At 46.8% G+C, this 16,943-nt stretch overlaps 1 protein-coding gene across 4 annotated transcripts in view; it reads right to left on the bottom strand.

Annotated features, from left to right (window-relative positions):
* ADAM19 (ADAM metallopeptidase domain 19) overlaps window positions 1–16,943 on the bottom strand; it is a 79,329-nt gene that overhangs the window by 25,086 nt on the left and 37,300 nt on the right. For 3 of the 4 annotated variants that reach the window (XM_045902059.3, XM_064596605.1, XM_064596607.1), the window contains 3 exons: window positions 9,249–9,441; window positions 8,524–8,589; window positions 3,503–3,574 (listed from right to left, as the gene is read on the bottom strand). In XM_045902059.3, the coding sequence (XP_045758015.1) occupies window positions 3,503–3,574; window positions 8,524–8,589; window positions 9,249–9,441 (331 nt within the window). Of the gene's footprint in view, window positions 1–3,502; window positions 3,575–8,523; window positions 8,590–9,248; window positions 9,442–9,715; window positions 10,841–16,943 lie in introns of those variants that run through there. The other variant, XM_064596608.1, reaches the window with a different exon arrangement.

Below are 16,943 nucleotides of genomic sequence, written 5' to 3'. Positions count from 1 at the left end.
CTAACCTCAGCACTCAGAGCAGATACCAGATTGCTCTGCAGCACATGCCTCCCAGGGCAGGGAGGCCACAGGGGCTGCGAGTCACATTTTTCAGGAGGGAGCAGTGAGATCCTAAGATGCGCAACGTTCTGGAGGCAGAGCTGGGGTCACTCAGCTTAGAGGAAAGAAGACTGAGACAGGACAGGACACAGACTTGCTTCCGCACGTGGACAGGGCTCTCATGTGCAGACAGCATCAGTGCTGTTTATAAACTGCTCCCAAAGTGGGGCGTGACCAATAGGTACGACAGACAAGAAGACGTTTCATTTTAAAATAGGAAAAAAAACCCAAAAACACCCTTGTAACTAAAGTTAGTTAGAAGTAAGCTCAGAGCTAAGCTTTGCTGCTGCCTGTGATAAGTACCCTGGGCCCAGCTGTCCAGTACAGTCCTCTCTCCCAATTCCTTACATGAAAAGTTCAGTAACTTGCCTAACTTATCTTTTTTATACATGTCTAAAAAGTTCTCTTATACAAAATTCCTCTTGTATGTTGAGGTATAATTTACATACCATAAAATCCACCCATTTGGGGTGTACAGCTCAATATCTTTAGTAAATTTACCAAGATGTAAAATGATCACCCCAATCCAATTAGAGAGTATTTTCATCATACCAAGAAGGTCCCTCATGTCCATTTACAGTCTTTTCCCATTTTCACCCCCAGACCCAGGCGATCACTAATCTACTTTCTGCCTCTACAGATTTACCTTTTCTAGACGTTTCCTCTAACCGGAATTACATATGTGGTCTTTGTGTCTGGCTTCTTCCACTTAGCATGTTTTTGAGATTCATCCATCTCATGGCCTATACATCAGTTTGTCGTTCTTTTTATTGCTAAATAGTATTCTGCAGTATGGATATGCCAAATTGTAAATGGATGCGTTATTGCATGCGGTCTCCCACTCATTTTGGAAGTACATGGGTATACATGATATACAAGTAGACGGACACGCTTATTCTCCAGAGTTCCCTTTCCCACCACTGGAGGTGTTCAGGCTTTGTCACGAATGTCCCAGACAGGTGGCCAGCATGAGGCTGCAAAGGTCCCAGATCCCCTCTAGAGTTTTGTCCAGAGATCCTGAAATTCTATAAATGAGACCTGACTCTCAGGTTCCTTCGGACTAGAGCTACACCTGACCTTTGTGACGTGGTATCTTTCATCTCATACACACATAAACAGGAAGAGGGTTTTCTTTAGAGCTAAGTACCACTGGAAGGCATAGGTTGAAGGGATTCTTTGACTGGCCTACCCTAGAGATTACTGAGGTAGTGACTCTGAAAACAAAATTGCACGTAAACCCAGACCACATGAGCGGAAGATACCATCTTAATCCAAAATTGGCAGGTACTGCAGCAGCTAAAAACAACAATCGTAACATCAATGTTTATTGAGCACATTCTATGTCCCAAGCACGGAAGCTTAGAAAAGTTCAGTAACTTGCCTAAAGTCAGCAGGAAGACAGTGGAGCCAGGATGAAGGCCCAGATGATCAGATCAGATCTCAGAGCCACTCAAGACTCTCACTGCTTCAGTGCTGGTGTATTTACACATCCAGAGAATCATCTTGCCCCCAAGAAGTTGTGGTCTCAGATGGGCTCCAGATTCCGTGAAATAACAGTTGATTGCAAAGGAAATTTTGATTTTCCCATTTTGTGCCAGGTCAATCATTACAGAAAATAAAGGGTTTGGATTCCAATTTAACTTGCTTCATGAGGGAGCTTTTAAGGACTTAAACTTGGCTTTTTCACAGTTAAGGAAAAACATTTTTGGATTGGATTCATGATTCAGCAAATTAGTGCAGTTCATTCCAGTTTTAGTTCAACAGTTCAGTTCAAGTAGCTGGGTCAGCAAGCCTCAGAAAAGTGCCTTCCTTCACCCCAGCCACAGCGACTAAAATCAGCTGCTCAGAAGAAAACCAAGACCGCTCGCCAGAAGGGACCAGCTAAGCAAGGCTAGGGGCTTCACATAAGGGCTGAGGCGTAATGTCACCTCTCTTCCACTTTTCGTCAGCACCCTTGGTTCCACCACGCAGACCAGCTGGAGAGTTCACAAAGGGGAGACCCAACCAAGCTTCCCACCTGCTGGGTCTCCAGAACAATAGACATCATGTGGGTGAGAACAGGGTCTGCCTCCTGTATACCCCCCAGGAAATGAGCTTTTCTTGTTTTCCCAGATGTTGAGTGTTTGGGATGTAGGATCATTTAAATGTTATTGTTGAGTGAACTGAGAGCTAGAGAGAGGACTGAGCTGTGTCCCTGGAGGCCTTCCTTCCAGGAAATGCTCATGACTTTCACCTGTTACCAGTGTTTCCAGAGCCATCTAGGGCAAAACAAAAACATAGACTACAGACTCTCCCGCCTGATGACTTCAGAACACTACCAAATTTGCTTGTAAATTCATAAAAAAAATATTTAATGTCTCTTCTTTATCTTCTAATGTTTAGAAAAAAATAATTTCCCCTTTAGACTGGGATCCATGAATTCCTAACAGGCCCAGAGGTAAGCTGCGGAAGTGCTGAGTGCCCTGAAATTGTACGATAAATATTTTCAGATTCTCAAAGAGACCTGTGACCTTAAACATATTAAAATCTGTTTTTAAAAACTATTTACTACTAGGCTATCAAGAGAGTACTGTAATTTAAGGTTATCTATTCTACTGCATTTTGCAGTGTAACAAATACTCTGTTTCATATAAACAGAGTTATTTCCGAGTCCCAGACCAGCCTGTTCTAGTAAAATTCAAGAATTTGGGTATTTCCTAAGGGCATGTTTTAAAAGGGCCTGATCTAGGAGAGTTAACCATTCACATGGTCTTTGTAAGAGATAAATAATTTTAGAACCATTTTATAGATGAAGGCTATACAGATTGGCCCAAAACAAACCACTCAACTTTTAAGGTTCTGTACATTTCCCATGCTGACCTACCTCAATTCTCCCCCAAGTCAGGAAACTTCTGGGCTTTATACCTGGAGGGAACCTTAGAGAACCTTAAAGCATTCTTAAACTGGGCTCTTTCACGTCCTAGGTTCCCTGGCGGCCATTTGCAGGGGTGAGGGGAAGGAGCAAGAGGACAGCACTCTGGATCCTCACCCCTGCTTTGGTTTAAAGAGTCTGTTTTTATCTGACTTAATATTAGACATTGGCATAAGATTTCATTTAAAAGAAGGGTTCCACCAGAAAAACGAAAATATTGAAAGCCATTGATTTAAGCCAGCCCCTCTACTTTGTAAATTAAAAACATAACAAAACAAAACTGCAACCCAAACAAGGTAAGTTCCCTGGCTAAGGTCACAGAGTTGAGGGCTTTGTCATGACCACCCTGAGCCTCTATGGCATTGCTATTGCCTCTCCGAAACTGGCTGGGGTGACCAATCCCTGAGGAAGCTCAGGTGCCATGCCATGTCCTGTCCTGTGGCCCCTCTAAGGTGCTGGCACCTTTCCCACAAAGTACACACCTGGTCTCACCTTATCAACGTAATTGGCGATCTCCATGAGCTTGTGTTTGGTGGCGTCCTGGTCGCGCCGATTCTTCTGAAACTAAGTGGAGCAAGCAGAGCAAGGTGAGGCCCCAGAACCCCTTCCTGGACCCCTCCTGTGCCCCATTTTTTGTCTTTCAATTAGGTTTTATTTTCTCCAGACTCCTATGAGCAATTATTTTTATACAATTTCCTCTCCCCGTCCCCCCTCCCCATGGTGTCAGCTCAGGGAGGGCAGAACCTGGGCACATTTATCTTGGCATCCCCAGCTGCCAGTTCAATGCCAGCACACAGTAGACATGTCATAGATGTACAGTAAATTGAATTCTCTTCCTCCAGCCCTTGAAGTCAAACCTGCTCTCCTGTCCTCCAAATTACCAGGTCTCCTGCAAACTCTCACTGTGGCTTAGAAGTGGGACCAATCTGATCCTTGCATTGGTCATCACTCCAACATGAAGCCATCATCACAGGGATCTCACGAGGCCTCCCTACATGTGATCAATCAACATTGATCAAATTGCTGCTAAAAGTCTACCATGTGCGGGCTCCTGAGTGGCTCAGTTGGTTAAGCGACTGCCTTTGGCTCAGGTCATGATCCTGGAGTCCCGGGATCGAGTCCTGCATCGGGCTCCCTGCTCGGCAGGGGGTCTGCTTCTCCCTCTGACCCTCCCCCCTCTCATGCTCTCTATCTCATTCTCTCTTTCTCAAATAAATAAATAAAATCTTTTAAAAAAATAAAAATATAAATTAAAAAAAAAAAAGTCTACCATGTGCAAAGCATTATGCTTGGCACTAGATAGGACACAGTGTGTGAGATCCTGGTACTGGCCCAGAGGATCTTGCATTAAAACAGAAAGAGAGGGGCTCCTGGGTGGCTCAGTCGGTTGAGCATCTGCCTCTTGGTTTCCATTCAGGTCATGATCTCAGGGTCATGAGATCAAGCCCTGCATCAGGCTCTGCACTCAGCAGGGAGTCTGCTGGGAATTCTCTCCCTCTCCCTCCCCCCCTCTCCCTGCTCGCTTGCACTCTCTCTCTCTAAAATAATCTTAAAAAAAAAACAAACAAAACAGAAAGAGAGCCAGAAATAATAACAATGGCAGATTCTGTATTTAAGGAATACACAATTAAAATGGCCACATAAATAACTGCAATGGGAGGCCACATGAATGACACACTTGGGTGCTGGCAACCAGGACCATAAGACCTTGGCAAACAGGCTTTGTCTGCCATGCCACTCAAATCGATTGGCAGTGCCTTCTACAGTGAGAAGAATTCTGAGACCGCATGGGGTCCAGCAGGAAAGAGTGCTGTGCTCGATTATAAATGTCTGCCATGGGTACTGGTAGGGAGACATTTCAGTATGTAGCCTCGCATTGATCATTCCTGCCTGAAAGGGAATACATCTCTTTCAGCTGCAACGATGAAGGGAAGCTTCACGGTGTAAAGATAAAATCTGCTACAACTGCAACCTAAATTTGCAAATGATGGGCATGTCCTGGATGCTACCATCGTTACAGAGAATCTGGGTACCCATCTGATTTACCTTGTACACACTCTATACGGTTCTTCAATTCCAACCCTTCACATCCTTCCTCCATCCCAACCCACAAAAATATTCAAGCAAGAATCACAAAGAACAGCCAGATAAAACACCCTGGGATATCTGTTGGGATGAGAGTGTGGCTGGCCATGATACAGGGAAGAAAACCGCCGTGTCTATTCTCCCACTGCTTTTGGACTTCTTGGGCTTCTTCGGAACCATCAATCATCTCACTTCCCCATTGCTTTCTAGAGCGCAATTTGATGCAAAGCCTTATGACTTGGACCTATGACTTGTGAATCCTGAAGTTTCTCTTTATAGAGTCGTCCCATTTCTAAATTGGTCTCACTGCAGAGAAAGGGCTGCAACATTTACTGAATATTTATTAGAACATCAGAGTCAGAGGTCACTGTTTTTCAAATATATTAATCCTGTCTTTAAACAATTGCTTGACAATACCACCAGACTTGAAGTAATGTACCATGTTGTCCAGAGCAGCCTCAAGCAGGAGTAGCAAACTTTCTATAAATGGCCAGACTGTAAATACTTGAGGCTTTGCAGACATACTGTGTCCTCTTTATTCCACTCGGACCACTGCAGCTCAAAAGCAGCCATGGACAACACATACAGCGGGAAGAATTTGTGCCAATAGAACTCTATTTACAAAAACATGTGGTGGGCTGGCTTTGGCCATAGGCTAGAGTTTGCAGATCGCTGATCGAAAGAAAGAAATATTTCAACCTTATACTTTCTAGGGTGACACAGGAAGTAAAATGTGGTATATCATCTGGCCTTTGCCAACTACCCCACTTTCTGTCTGGAGCATGACAGCACTCTGCAGGCCTGTTTTTACAACTATCCCATATCCTCCTACAACATCCTGTCTTGCTCTTTCCTTGCCTATATTTCCCATTTCACCTGTGGAATGAATAAATGGAGAGCTGCCCCAGGCCCTCCCACCTAGGCCCAGGGAGTGAGCAGCTGCTTGGTCATTTTTACCACAATAACTCACTCTCTGGGCGGCTCTGCTCCCTGCAGGACGGAGTTCAGAGCCCAGAGAAGGAGCCTGGCTTGTCTCAGCACCAGGTTGTAAATCACAGATAAGGCAGCCCTCCCCTTCCCTATCTTCCCAGCCTCTCAGATTAATTAATTGTCAGGAATACATTTCTGCCTGCAGAGGATGAGAGGTCACTTGAAGAGGGAGTCAGGGAGAGATGGTGTGGGGAGGAGGGGATTTGTCAGCCTGTGCACCCAGCCTGGCTGATTACATCACCCTCCAGTGAATCCTTCAAAGCCCAGGACCCTGAGAAGTGAGCACATTCCTGATGCACAGGCTGCACGAATCACAACCTGTTGGCAGTGCCTATGGGACTGGTGCTGGAGGCTCTCTCTGCAGGAACAGGAAGATGGTCCTAGACCACACCACCATCTTTGAGGCACCTGGGGGGCCACTTTTCCTCTTGGGGGTCTGCTGTGACCCTGAAGGTCACAAGACTGAAGATGCCCAATCCCTAACCCACCCCCACTACTTCAGCTTCCAGAGTTTCACACCCAGTAGGTTTTAGAACCCTCCAGCAAGATGCCACTGGGGAGAGTGCAGGGCCAAAGGGGAGGATCACCCTACCTTTACACTAGATCAGGAGCTTTGGGAGTCCTAGGAACTTTATCTGAACAAATGATTCTGTGGCCAAAATATATATATATATATATATAAAAGAAAGTCCAAGACCACTGTATGAGATGATCTTAGATCATCTAACAAAAGCTTAAATGGAAAAAAGTCCTAGAGTCAGAAGAACTCAGCTTTTTTCCAGTGGCCCTCTCACCACAAGGCAGTCCTGCCAGGTGGAGGCGAGCGTTGTTACCTCTTCCCATGACCATGGAGCCTCGGCTTTTAAATCAGCTTTAGATTTTGCTCCCCACACCGCTCCCCCATCCTACACACACACCAGTCTTTCGAAATGAAAACAAAAGAGAAAGAGAGAGAGAGAGAAAAAGAAAGGCTGCTGGAAAAACCAATACCTACATCAATTACAAAGCTAAATTCTTCTCAAAGCAGAACATGATGTTCCCTCTGCCTGAAATGCCCTTCACCTCCACTTTTCTGCCCAGTTAGCAACTCCTTGTCTCTGAAGGCAGCTCAAGGCCGCCTGCCCCTGCCACTAACACTCTCGAAGGCAGCTCTTCCGGCCCGAAGCCTAGTGTTCTTTCCACGACCCGCACTGCTCCAGGACGCGTGCTTTAGGACTGTAGGCTAGGTAAAGCCGCCTTGGGATGAGGTCTTTTCGGGGAGCTGGTAACTGCAGCATCTGGATGAGGCATGAGACAGATGGAGCCCTGACGAGTTCTGTCCTAGGGGAGCCCCAGGCGCAGCAGCGACATTAGAACGCGGTGAGTGCTCAGCCCATTGTGACTGCCCCTGCCCAGATGTGTTCTGTTGTGGTTGAGTCACTACATGAAGTGAGAACTAGAGGTGAGATATGGCTAGTTTAAGTTCTGGGACCTGAACCCACTCTTCAGGTGTCAGCTTCAACATCATCCCCTTGGAGCTTTCCCCAATTCCCAAAACCATGCCAGACCTTTCAGGATCTTTGCTCTAATCCTCTAGGAAGAGCAATCTTGGCAGTCACCGCACTTGACTTTGTGTGCTGCTACTGTAAACTTTGATGTCAGGGATAGGTCTGTCTTAATCTCCTGGGGCCAAGCACTGTGCCTGACACATACAAGAAAATCAAGATATCGTTGATGAACAAATGAAAGAGTGAGAGAGATGAGTGTCCATCAGATCTTAAGAGCCAAGGCCCATGAGAATCTGGCTGATTTGAGAAATACAGAATTAAAGGGCAAACAGCTATTCCTTAGTAGTTCTCAAACTTGCCTGTGTCCAGAATCACCCAGAGGGCTTGTTAAAACAGGGATTCCTGGACCCCAGCCCCACAGATTGGGACTCAGCAGGTCTGGGGTGGGGCCTAAGAATTTGTACTTCGGAAGTTCCCAGGTGCCGCTGATGCTTTGGGAACCATGGTTCTCATTTGGCACCAAGGGGATTATAAAAATGGACCCATACATGGGCAGGAAAATTGTATTCAATCAGATGACTGAGAATATACTTATTATCTTTGCAAAAAATTTTTTTTGAAATTTCTATGGAGAATTTATGGGCTCCCTAAGAATAAGCGCCAAAACCGAAAGGTCTTCAGACTCAGTTTAAGAAATGTTAATCCAAATAACGCGAGTTGCCGATTTTCTATCTGATTAATGTATTGAGCCAGAAGAGACTTTTTCCTTGTTTTTTTCCCCAACTATGTTTAAAATAGCAAAAAGAGCCGTTGGTCAGATTTAAGGCCAAAATCACATGACAAACTGGAGAAAGATGAATGTTTCAGCATTTCCCTAAAGTGGTTAGAAGCCTGGAGCGGAAGCTATTGAGAGTGTCGCTTTTCCACTAAAACCCATTGCCTCCCCCTTACCTCTGCATAATCAGCCACGAGGTAAAGCTCCACATACTTCATGGAATGTAAATCTTCCCTTTTCATCTAAGAAAGAGATATAAGCAGATCAGAGCTGTAGAAATGGTGGGTGTGGCCTCATTAAAAAAAAAAAACTGCTAAGAAATGGTGCTAGTTAATAAGCAGCCGACCCCCTTACTGATTTTACACTTGATGCTGGTTACAGTCCCCATTATCCACACTACACCTTCTGCCCGCCATCTTGGTTATCGCTGGGGCTGCTCTGGGACTATGAGTCCAGTCCTTTATACTCAAAAAATAATGAGCTGAGTGGGCAAGTACAGGGGCCACCATACTGTGAGGGAACATGCTGACAATCAAGTTCCCAAAAAGCAATGAAACCACATACCTCTATTTTCAGTATACATAAATATAAGCATTTTGTGGATATGGTTAAGTGGTTATTCCAAAAGGGGAGGCATATTTTTTTTTCTCGCATTTTAAAGTTTCTGAAATCAGCATCTCAGGGTATTTTAAATGTCATAGTGTTTTTCCCAAAAGCAGTTATTCTGTCCAATACAAGGGTATCTCACACAGCAGTGAACAAGATAGTAACTTAGAACAAAAGAGAAACGTTATTTCCTCCTTCCTGGCCATCTCCTTTAATTTGGAAATACTCCTGGATCCAAAGCAAGGATCCTCAGAGCATCCTCAAGATCCTCAAGGACTCCTGCACTGAGACTCACCCTGCGAGGTCGTTTCTTGGTCTGGTTCATAAAATGAAGGACCCAGTCCCTGGTGGTGGACTTGGAGTACTCGACCCCACAGTTCCCCAGGGGCAGCTTGAGATGTTCAGATCTGTAAATAAGGTGGTGGCCCTCGCTGTCAGGCAGGGGCTCGATGATGTAGCTGAGGTTACTGCTCACCATAATCAGGCCTCTGTCAATGGGAGAAACAGAATCTCTGGTCAAAGATTATAGTCTTGGAAAAGTCTCTTGCTCAGGCCTCAGTTTCTCCATATGCAAAATGACATGGTTGGTTTTGATCATTGGTTCTTAACTTTATTATGCGGTCATGCACCTTTTGGTTAAGAATCTGATGCAAACTCAGACTTCCTCTCCAGAGAAGTCTGCACATGTATATGAAAGGTGGTACACAATTTCAGGTACTAAAAGCTTATTAAAAGAAGCTCAAAGGTTCTAAAAAGGCTCACCAGGGACAGTTAATAATATAAAGGAGGGTAAGACCAGGATTCCAAAAAGCTTCCCAAACTCAAACACGGCATATGAAAATCGAAAGTTGAAACTTAGAGACTCAGAAAATGATGGTCTGGTGACTGGAAAGGAAACAGTGGCCTGGGGGTGAGGAGACCCAAGTTCTGGTCTTCGCTCCAACGTTAAGCTGTCAAATGATCTTCAATGAACCTCTAAAAAAAAAAAAAAAATCACTCCAAGCCTCAGTTTCCCCATGTGTAAATTCAAATGATAATTTACTAATTTAACAGGACTCCAGATGATTAAGTAGAAAGATTTTTGTGTACAGAAGAAACCAAAGCTAGAGGCATCACCGATGGCATTCCTCCTAGCCCCAGTGAGGCCGCTCTTTAGTGAAGTGATGTCCACAACCAAGGATGCGTGACTAGTCTTGGCTCTTGGTTATAGATACAGGCACTGAACTCAGAATAAGGACATGTGTTCATTCATTATATTCTTTCACACACTGAACTCTTAATCTGTACTAGATGTGATCTAGACATCATCCCTGTCCTCGAGTAATTCACAGCTTCTTTGGGGGACAGTCAGTCATTCCACAAGTATTTCCTGAGCTCCTGCTATGTGCCAGGCATCGAACTAGTTGATGAGGATGGAGAAGTGAACAAGACAGACAAAGAGCCTCTCCCCATGGAGCTTAGACTCTGAACCTGGAAATAAATCACTAAAGTATATAACAGAGCAAAAAGATTTCATCGCCCCTAACACTGATGGATAGGACACAGTTGCCTGGGGGCACCCCATCAATGAGGCTTCCGAAAGAAAGAGTGCCAGGACCTATTATTGATCACTGTCACAAATAATCCACGGAAGGGTGAGTACAGGCCCATGGAGCAGGCATCTGTCATCCTTGATGTGGTGAGATGAATACTGTAGCAAAGGAATGCACTCAGGGCTCTGGGAGAGGAAGAAGCCCAGGAGTAAACCCCAGGGCACCAGCAGCATCTCACAGGCTCCAAAACCGCAGGCCTTCATCTGTCCAGAAAGTTCAAAAGCTAAAGTATCTCCAAGTCAGTCTTTGTCACTCTAAACTGGCAGGACCCCTCCCTGGCTGCCCCAGCTTCTACCTCCTCCCCTACCCCCTCGAATCCCCACCCAGGTTTTGCCCTTTGGGGAGAGCCTGTGATGCCTGTGGGAGGGATAGCGCCAAGCTCTGATCAGCAGCAGCCTTCCTGGCATCCGTCCCTGGCTGACCTCATTCCGGTGCCAGGGAGCTGGACGACTTCCCGGCTGCCTCACCCAGGCTGACACAGCAATCCGGGACCAGCCCCTCAGCAGGACACCAAAGGTGCTCCCTGCACAGCTGGGGGTGGGAGTGGGGTGAAGAGCAAGGGTCACATCCGCTCTCGAGTCCAGGCAGGAAAGGGCAGAGGGCAGAGCCACCATGGGCATCCTGTTCCCAAGCTTTCTTCTCATTTCGGCAGACCAAGGCCCCTCCCATGACCTCAGTTTCCCCCAGTGGCTCCATACATTGGAAACAGAGGGCTTGACGGCGAGTCAGATGATGGTTTTGTGCCCATCAGGTTGTGGCTCCGAAGATAACACCCAGTGAGTGGAAAGTTCCACACAGGAACCAGTGAAGGTTCCAGTGTAGTTGACCAGGCATCCCTTGAACAAGCCTCTGGGTCAAATAGAGCAGAGATCAGGCCAAAGTTCGGTCCATGGTGAATAAGAGTGATCATGGTGGCTATACAGAGGCTTTGCTGTGGCCTAGGCACCGTGCTGAGTATTTCCTTCTTCACACTAACATTTCTGATCCCCACTGCACAAATAAGAACACTAAGGCTGGGTGAGGTTAATAAACGGACCCAAAGTCACACGGGTAGTAAGAACTCAAGCAGTCCGGTTCCAGGCCCCACAACCTTAACCATGTTTTCACACCGCCTGTCACAACAGCTCTGCAGAGTGGGCCAGAAAGATGTCCCCGGTTTACAGATGGCTGCAACTGACAGGCACTAGTAACTCTCCACGGAGGTGTGATCGGCCTGTCGGAAGTAAGATACCAGTCTGCTGGGGGATAAGAAGACGAAGGAGGCAGTTAGCCTACTTTTCATTGTTAGAGGCCATTTTTTGAGAGTTAACCATATGCCAAGCACTGTGCTTACAATCGTCATTCTTTTTTTTTCTTTTTTCAGTGTTATAAGGCACCATCATGAGTCCCATTTTATAGATGAGGAAACTGAGCCCCAGAGAGGTTACATAACAAGGTCTGATGGGTATCTGGAGCCAAGGATTTAAGATCTGGCAGCCTCTGGGCCGTCTGCCTCCATCAGTGAGCTCCAAACCTAGGGGTCAGAGATCTCCAGGATCAGAGCTCCCAGAGCTACCTATTAGACGATTCTGCAGTGTATGTTAACACTACAGATGTAGGAGACTCAGATTCTGTGGGCTGGAGCATCTGCATTGTAAACAAGTCCCATGGTAATTCCCTGCACGGGCACACTCAGGAAGTCTGGCCTGGAGCCCAGCTCGGTGTCAGGAGCCTGTCTTTTCACAAAGGCCCAGATGATTCTGTTTCAGAGAGTGGGCAGAGTAAGCCCGTGCAGGGCCATACCACTTCCCTTCCCCCTACTGTGGTCCCTGGTAACTCGCCCATGGCACGGCTGCAATCCTCCCCGACTGCCTGGTTTAGAGAAGCTACCATAAGCCCCAGCACTTTACAGTGAGGACCAGCTTTGACCATGGTCCGGGTGGGAGAGGATCTCTTAGACTCTACTTCCCGCGGCCCTGCCCTATCACCACCCCCGAATCCTGCTAGCTGCTCTCCCCTGAGCACCCACGGGTCATTCATCTTTCCAGGAGCCTCAATTGATCTAATTTGCTAAATGTAAGCACTGGCGGAGCTCAGCCATGGGGCAGGGGAGGGGGGCCCAGGAGGCTGGGTGGCTGGGACCTCACACGCTATTCTCCATTCCACTCTCCACCCTACTGCTCATTGTTGAGAGCTTGATATAAATGAAATTATACAGAGGAGCCCTGGGAAAGCAGGACAGGCAGGCAGCAGCAAGTGATTCGTGCTTAACCCCTGAATGACCACAGGACTCACCCAAACGCACCCTTGAAGGACCTAGGCAAGAAGCGCTTCCTAGGAATGTGTCCATTCAGCGCTAAACCTCAGGAGACACATCCCACGTCCCTACATCCAGAGCTGCGCTAAGAGGTAACCACCCTGTTCCCCTTCTTTCCAGCCCCTCCCTCCCACCCCAATCTGCATCCAATGAGAAAGAGGTACTGGGAGCATCAAAGGCAGCACAGAAGGAAGAAGGCACATAGGTGAAGTGCTCCCTCAGGAATGGGGTGGCAAGGCACAAGTGGAGAGCGTAAGCTCAGAAGCGAGACATACCTGGGTTCGAATCCTGGCTCTGCTGTCTACCAGCATTGTGCTAAGTCAATAATGCTGGCCAGCTCACACCGTGGCTGTGATAATTGGAGTAATAGGGGACCATTCAGTAGCCATTCAGCACACATAGATGGAACCTACTATGTGCCAGGAACTGTTTTAGGCACTGGGGAGGCAATATGACCAAAAAGAGTCCCTACTCTCAACAGAATGCACTCATGCCCTAATGTAAATCCACCAATGATGTCACAACTGTTCCCATTTTATAGGTGAGAAAACCGATGCTAGGGAGCTAGGTTTTAGACCAAGACTGGTTTGACTTCAGAATCTACACCCGTCATGACTTAGTGGTATGGCCCTGCACGGGCTTACTCTGTGCCAGAACACAGAGGCAGAGCCTTTATTATGTGCTCTTCAGAAGGAAGACCAGGTATTCAAAGGCAGAAGACCATGGCCCTCCCTGGCAGAGGGGCAGATGGTGATGGCCTGCTGTGGGTGGATGAGCCACCTCCTTCTGCCCCAGGCGCCCACCTCCCTGGGACCATACACTCTCTGCAGCGCAGAACTTCCAACACTCAATAGTCCTTCCCGTGATGGGATCTATTTTCTTTTTCAGATGAGAGGAACCAAAGCCCAGAGAAAAGGAACCTGCAAGGTCATCCAGTGAGTTAATGTTAGAGCTGGCGGCAGATCCCAGTCCTCTGGTGAACAGGTTCCTCATTCCCCAGTGAGGCCCTGACCCCAGCCCCACCCCCACAGCCCACTCACAGCCCCTGCACCATGAGCACCGTCTGCAAAACAGACGAAGGCCCACGGGAGATGCCAGTCCAGCCAAGGCAAAGACAGGAGAAAATGATTCAGGGAAGGCAAAGCTCAGAGATCACATTGCCAGGAGGTGTGGAGTCTCAAACGCAGGTCCTTTGACTCTAAATTCTGAGCTCCTTCCAGGCCATCATGCACACATTCTTACACATTCTCCAGCATTCATTTTCAATCTCATGTTCTCTCTCCTGCCCTCTCTCATAGAGTCCCAGGGCGAGGAATCAGGTATAACCACAGTGAGCGTGGGCCCCAGAGTCTGGAGGACAGAGCTGCTATCAGATGATTTATTGTATATCCTTGAAAGACCTTCTATGTAATTAAATTTGCCGGACATTTGTAGAGAAGACACTATGCAGCCATTTGAAGAATGAAATAGATCTATGTGTGCCTAAGACATAATGTTAAGTGAGAAAACAATTACCGAATGTTATGTATCGGGTAATCTTATTTGGATTAAGAAACACCATGCATACACACAGTTATGTCTTTCAGTTTTGTATATCCCGAACAGTGATTAGAGATGGGGAATGCAATTGGTTGGAACAGTGGGAGGGGATAAGGAACTTTCACTTCTTTTAACTTGAGACTTGAAGATTATTTGGATGTTTAACACATTAGTTATGCAATATAATTTTTAATAAGCATTTTTTTAAAAAAATAAATGACCTACCGGTGAGGTAAAAAAAAAAAAAATGTTTTATTGCAATCAATACCTCTCTTGCTGGCAGAGAGTGAGCTAGGGACATATACACACATATACACACACACCATGTCTCCTGGAACCCACAGGTTCCCTCACATTCACTTCATCCTAGCACTGTCTAGATTTCCTCACAGATAACCATCCCTCCTTACATTGATACCTGCAAAGCATTTGTGCATGCAAGAAGTCAGGGAGACATTTAGATGATGAGTTGTTGATCAGAGACAGGCTTGGGGGGGGCTGGACCCCCACCATCTCTAGTGAAATGGTATGCCACATCTTTTTACTGGTGTATTTTCTAAGTATCCATAGCTGCCACGCCATTCTCAAAGGTGTCAGCGGCCCAAATAGGATTATAAAACACGCTATTACCTACCGATGTTCTTTTTTCACAAGAAATATTTCTAAGAGGATAAACAAGAAACCGGTAACAATGGCTGCCTCTGGTGGGTGGAGGGAGACCTGGAAATCCTGGGTGAGAAAAAGAACCCTATCTCTCATTGTACCCTCTCTTTTGTACTATTTGAATTTGTTTTTACTATGATCATGTATTACTGCTTCAATTAAAGTCACCCCAACACTGCTTTGGAGAGAAGAGGGGGCCCCTCAGCAATCTGGAAACTCTGGAAACTCAGGGGAACTCCTCTGTATTTGTATTATCAGCCTGAGGATTGCATTCGGTATAAATCCTACGTATTTTCCCTAATGAAAGGAGCACGTTCCCAGGAGAGAAGAAGCACCATCGCTACAGAGATTCTTCCACTGAGGCATGGCTTTATGAGCCTTGGGGAGGGACTTGAGGGTTACATGGGTTTCAAGTCTGTTGCAGCTGCTCCTTCTCTAGGGTCCGAATGAGACATCTGGTATACATCTCCGGCTCTTACGCCAGCCAGGCCCACAGATGCCCTTTAGTTCTTAAGGTGTGTAGTGAGAAGGCTGGGAAAGTAAGACAGGCGGACCTGCACCAGAAGGAAGCATGCAAAACACAAACACATGGCGGCTCACCCAGTTTCCCCCTGTCAGCACGGCTGCGGGAATAGTTTGCGAGAGGCCAAGCCAAGTTCCCACTGCTCCAGACCATGGACACAGAGGAAGAGGTAGAGAGAAACAAGTCACACCTGCATGTCCCCTTTCTTCCTTCTTGGGACAGACATTGTTTACTTGCAGACTGCAGATGGTGGTGGCTGGGCCTGTAAACACCACTGGGAGACCAGTTGGCTTGGCTCAACCAGGTCATCTGAGCAGGGGATTTGGAACCACGGTTATGGTCTCCCGGCCAAAGCTTGTTTCCTGCCTAATTCCCTCCAGCAGACGCACCACGAAGCCTTACAGAGGAGACGTGGCCCAATTTGTAAACAAACATATGGGATCTGCAGCACAAGGAGCGTTGTCCTTGCACATGAGCCTGGGCGAAGTCTTAGCATGGCTTCACTGTTACAAGATGATAATAATCCTGTACGTCTGTAGAGTGCTGTAGCTAACATAGCACTTAACATTCTCTACCATGCCTATCATCCTGAACACTACCTTGCTTTTCCCTTCTCTTCCTCCTTCCTCTTCTCACTAAATGCCCATTTCCTTTTTTACCACCTACTAGTTCTTCTACCAGAGGAGAGCAAAGAAGAAGTGGGAATAAGGGCTCACGCTCATTTCAAGTGTCTGAACCATGACTTTTATTTTCTATATTCCGATGCTTTGACAGCTGGGGCCTTGCCCTTCTTAGGGTTAGCCAATTCCTAGGGATGGTAAACAACTTTCAAATGCAAGCTCTCACCCTCTCGGCCAGTCCCCCTGCCCTGATCACTCCAGGGTCAGGTGCCAGACAACTAGGAACGGCCCCTGTGCCCCAGATCCCACTTCGAACTGGCCAATCCGAAGCCAGCTTACCCTGCCTTGCCTGTTTCTTCCTGTAGAAACCACAGCAAAGACTCTTGCCCGCATCCCCTCACCCCCTCCAACCTGGCCCCTGACTGACCCCTATGCTTCCCTATGTGGTGTGCCCCCTCTTCTTGGGATCTTGAGTACAACAAACTATTTTTTCAATGGCAGTCATCTCCTGATCTGCTGGCTTTCCCATACCTAAATAATAATGAAACCTCAAGTTCCTCAAGAAAGAGAAAGCTCAATGCTAGTGAATTTGCAGATTATCTGGTATTTCCCTTGCCTCTCCCAAGCTCAGGCCTTCTTAGAACTGGTTTGTATACACTCTCAATGGATAGCTTCTCAAGGTCCCTGCCCAAGGCCAGCCCCCTTGTCCTAAAAACTCCATGCCTGGGGAGAGTGCCAGGTGCCCCCCACCTCCGCC

The sequence above is a fragment of the Mirounga angustirostris genome, unplaced genomic scaffold (genome assembly GCF_029215605.1).
Source record: "Mirounga angustirostris isolate CCGP_5_RB_7025 unplaced genomic scaffold, mMirAng1.0.hap1 SCAF_7, whole genome shotgun sequence".
NCBI classification, from domain to species: Eukaryota; Metazoa; Chordata; class Mammalia; order Carnivora; family Phocidae; genus Mirounga; species Mirounga angustirostris.
The sequence above is the reverse complement of the archived record's forward strand: the minus strand, read 5'-3'. Positions and strand labels throughout refer to the sequence as shown.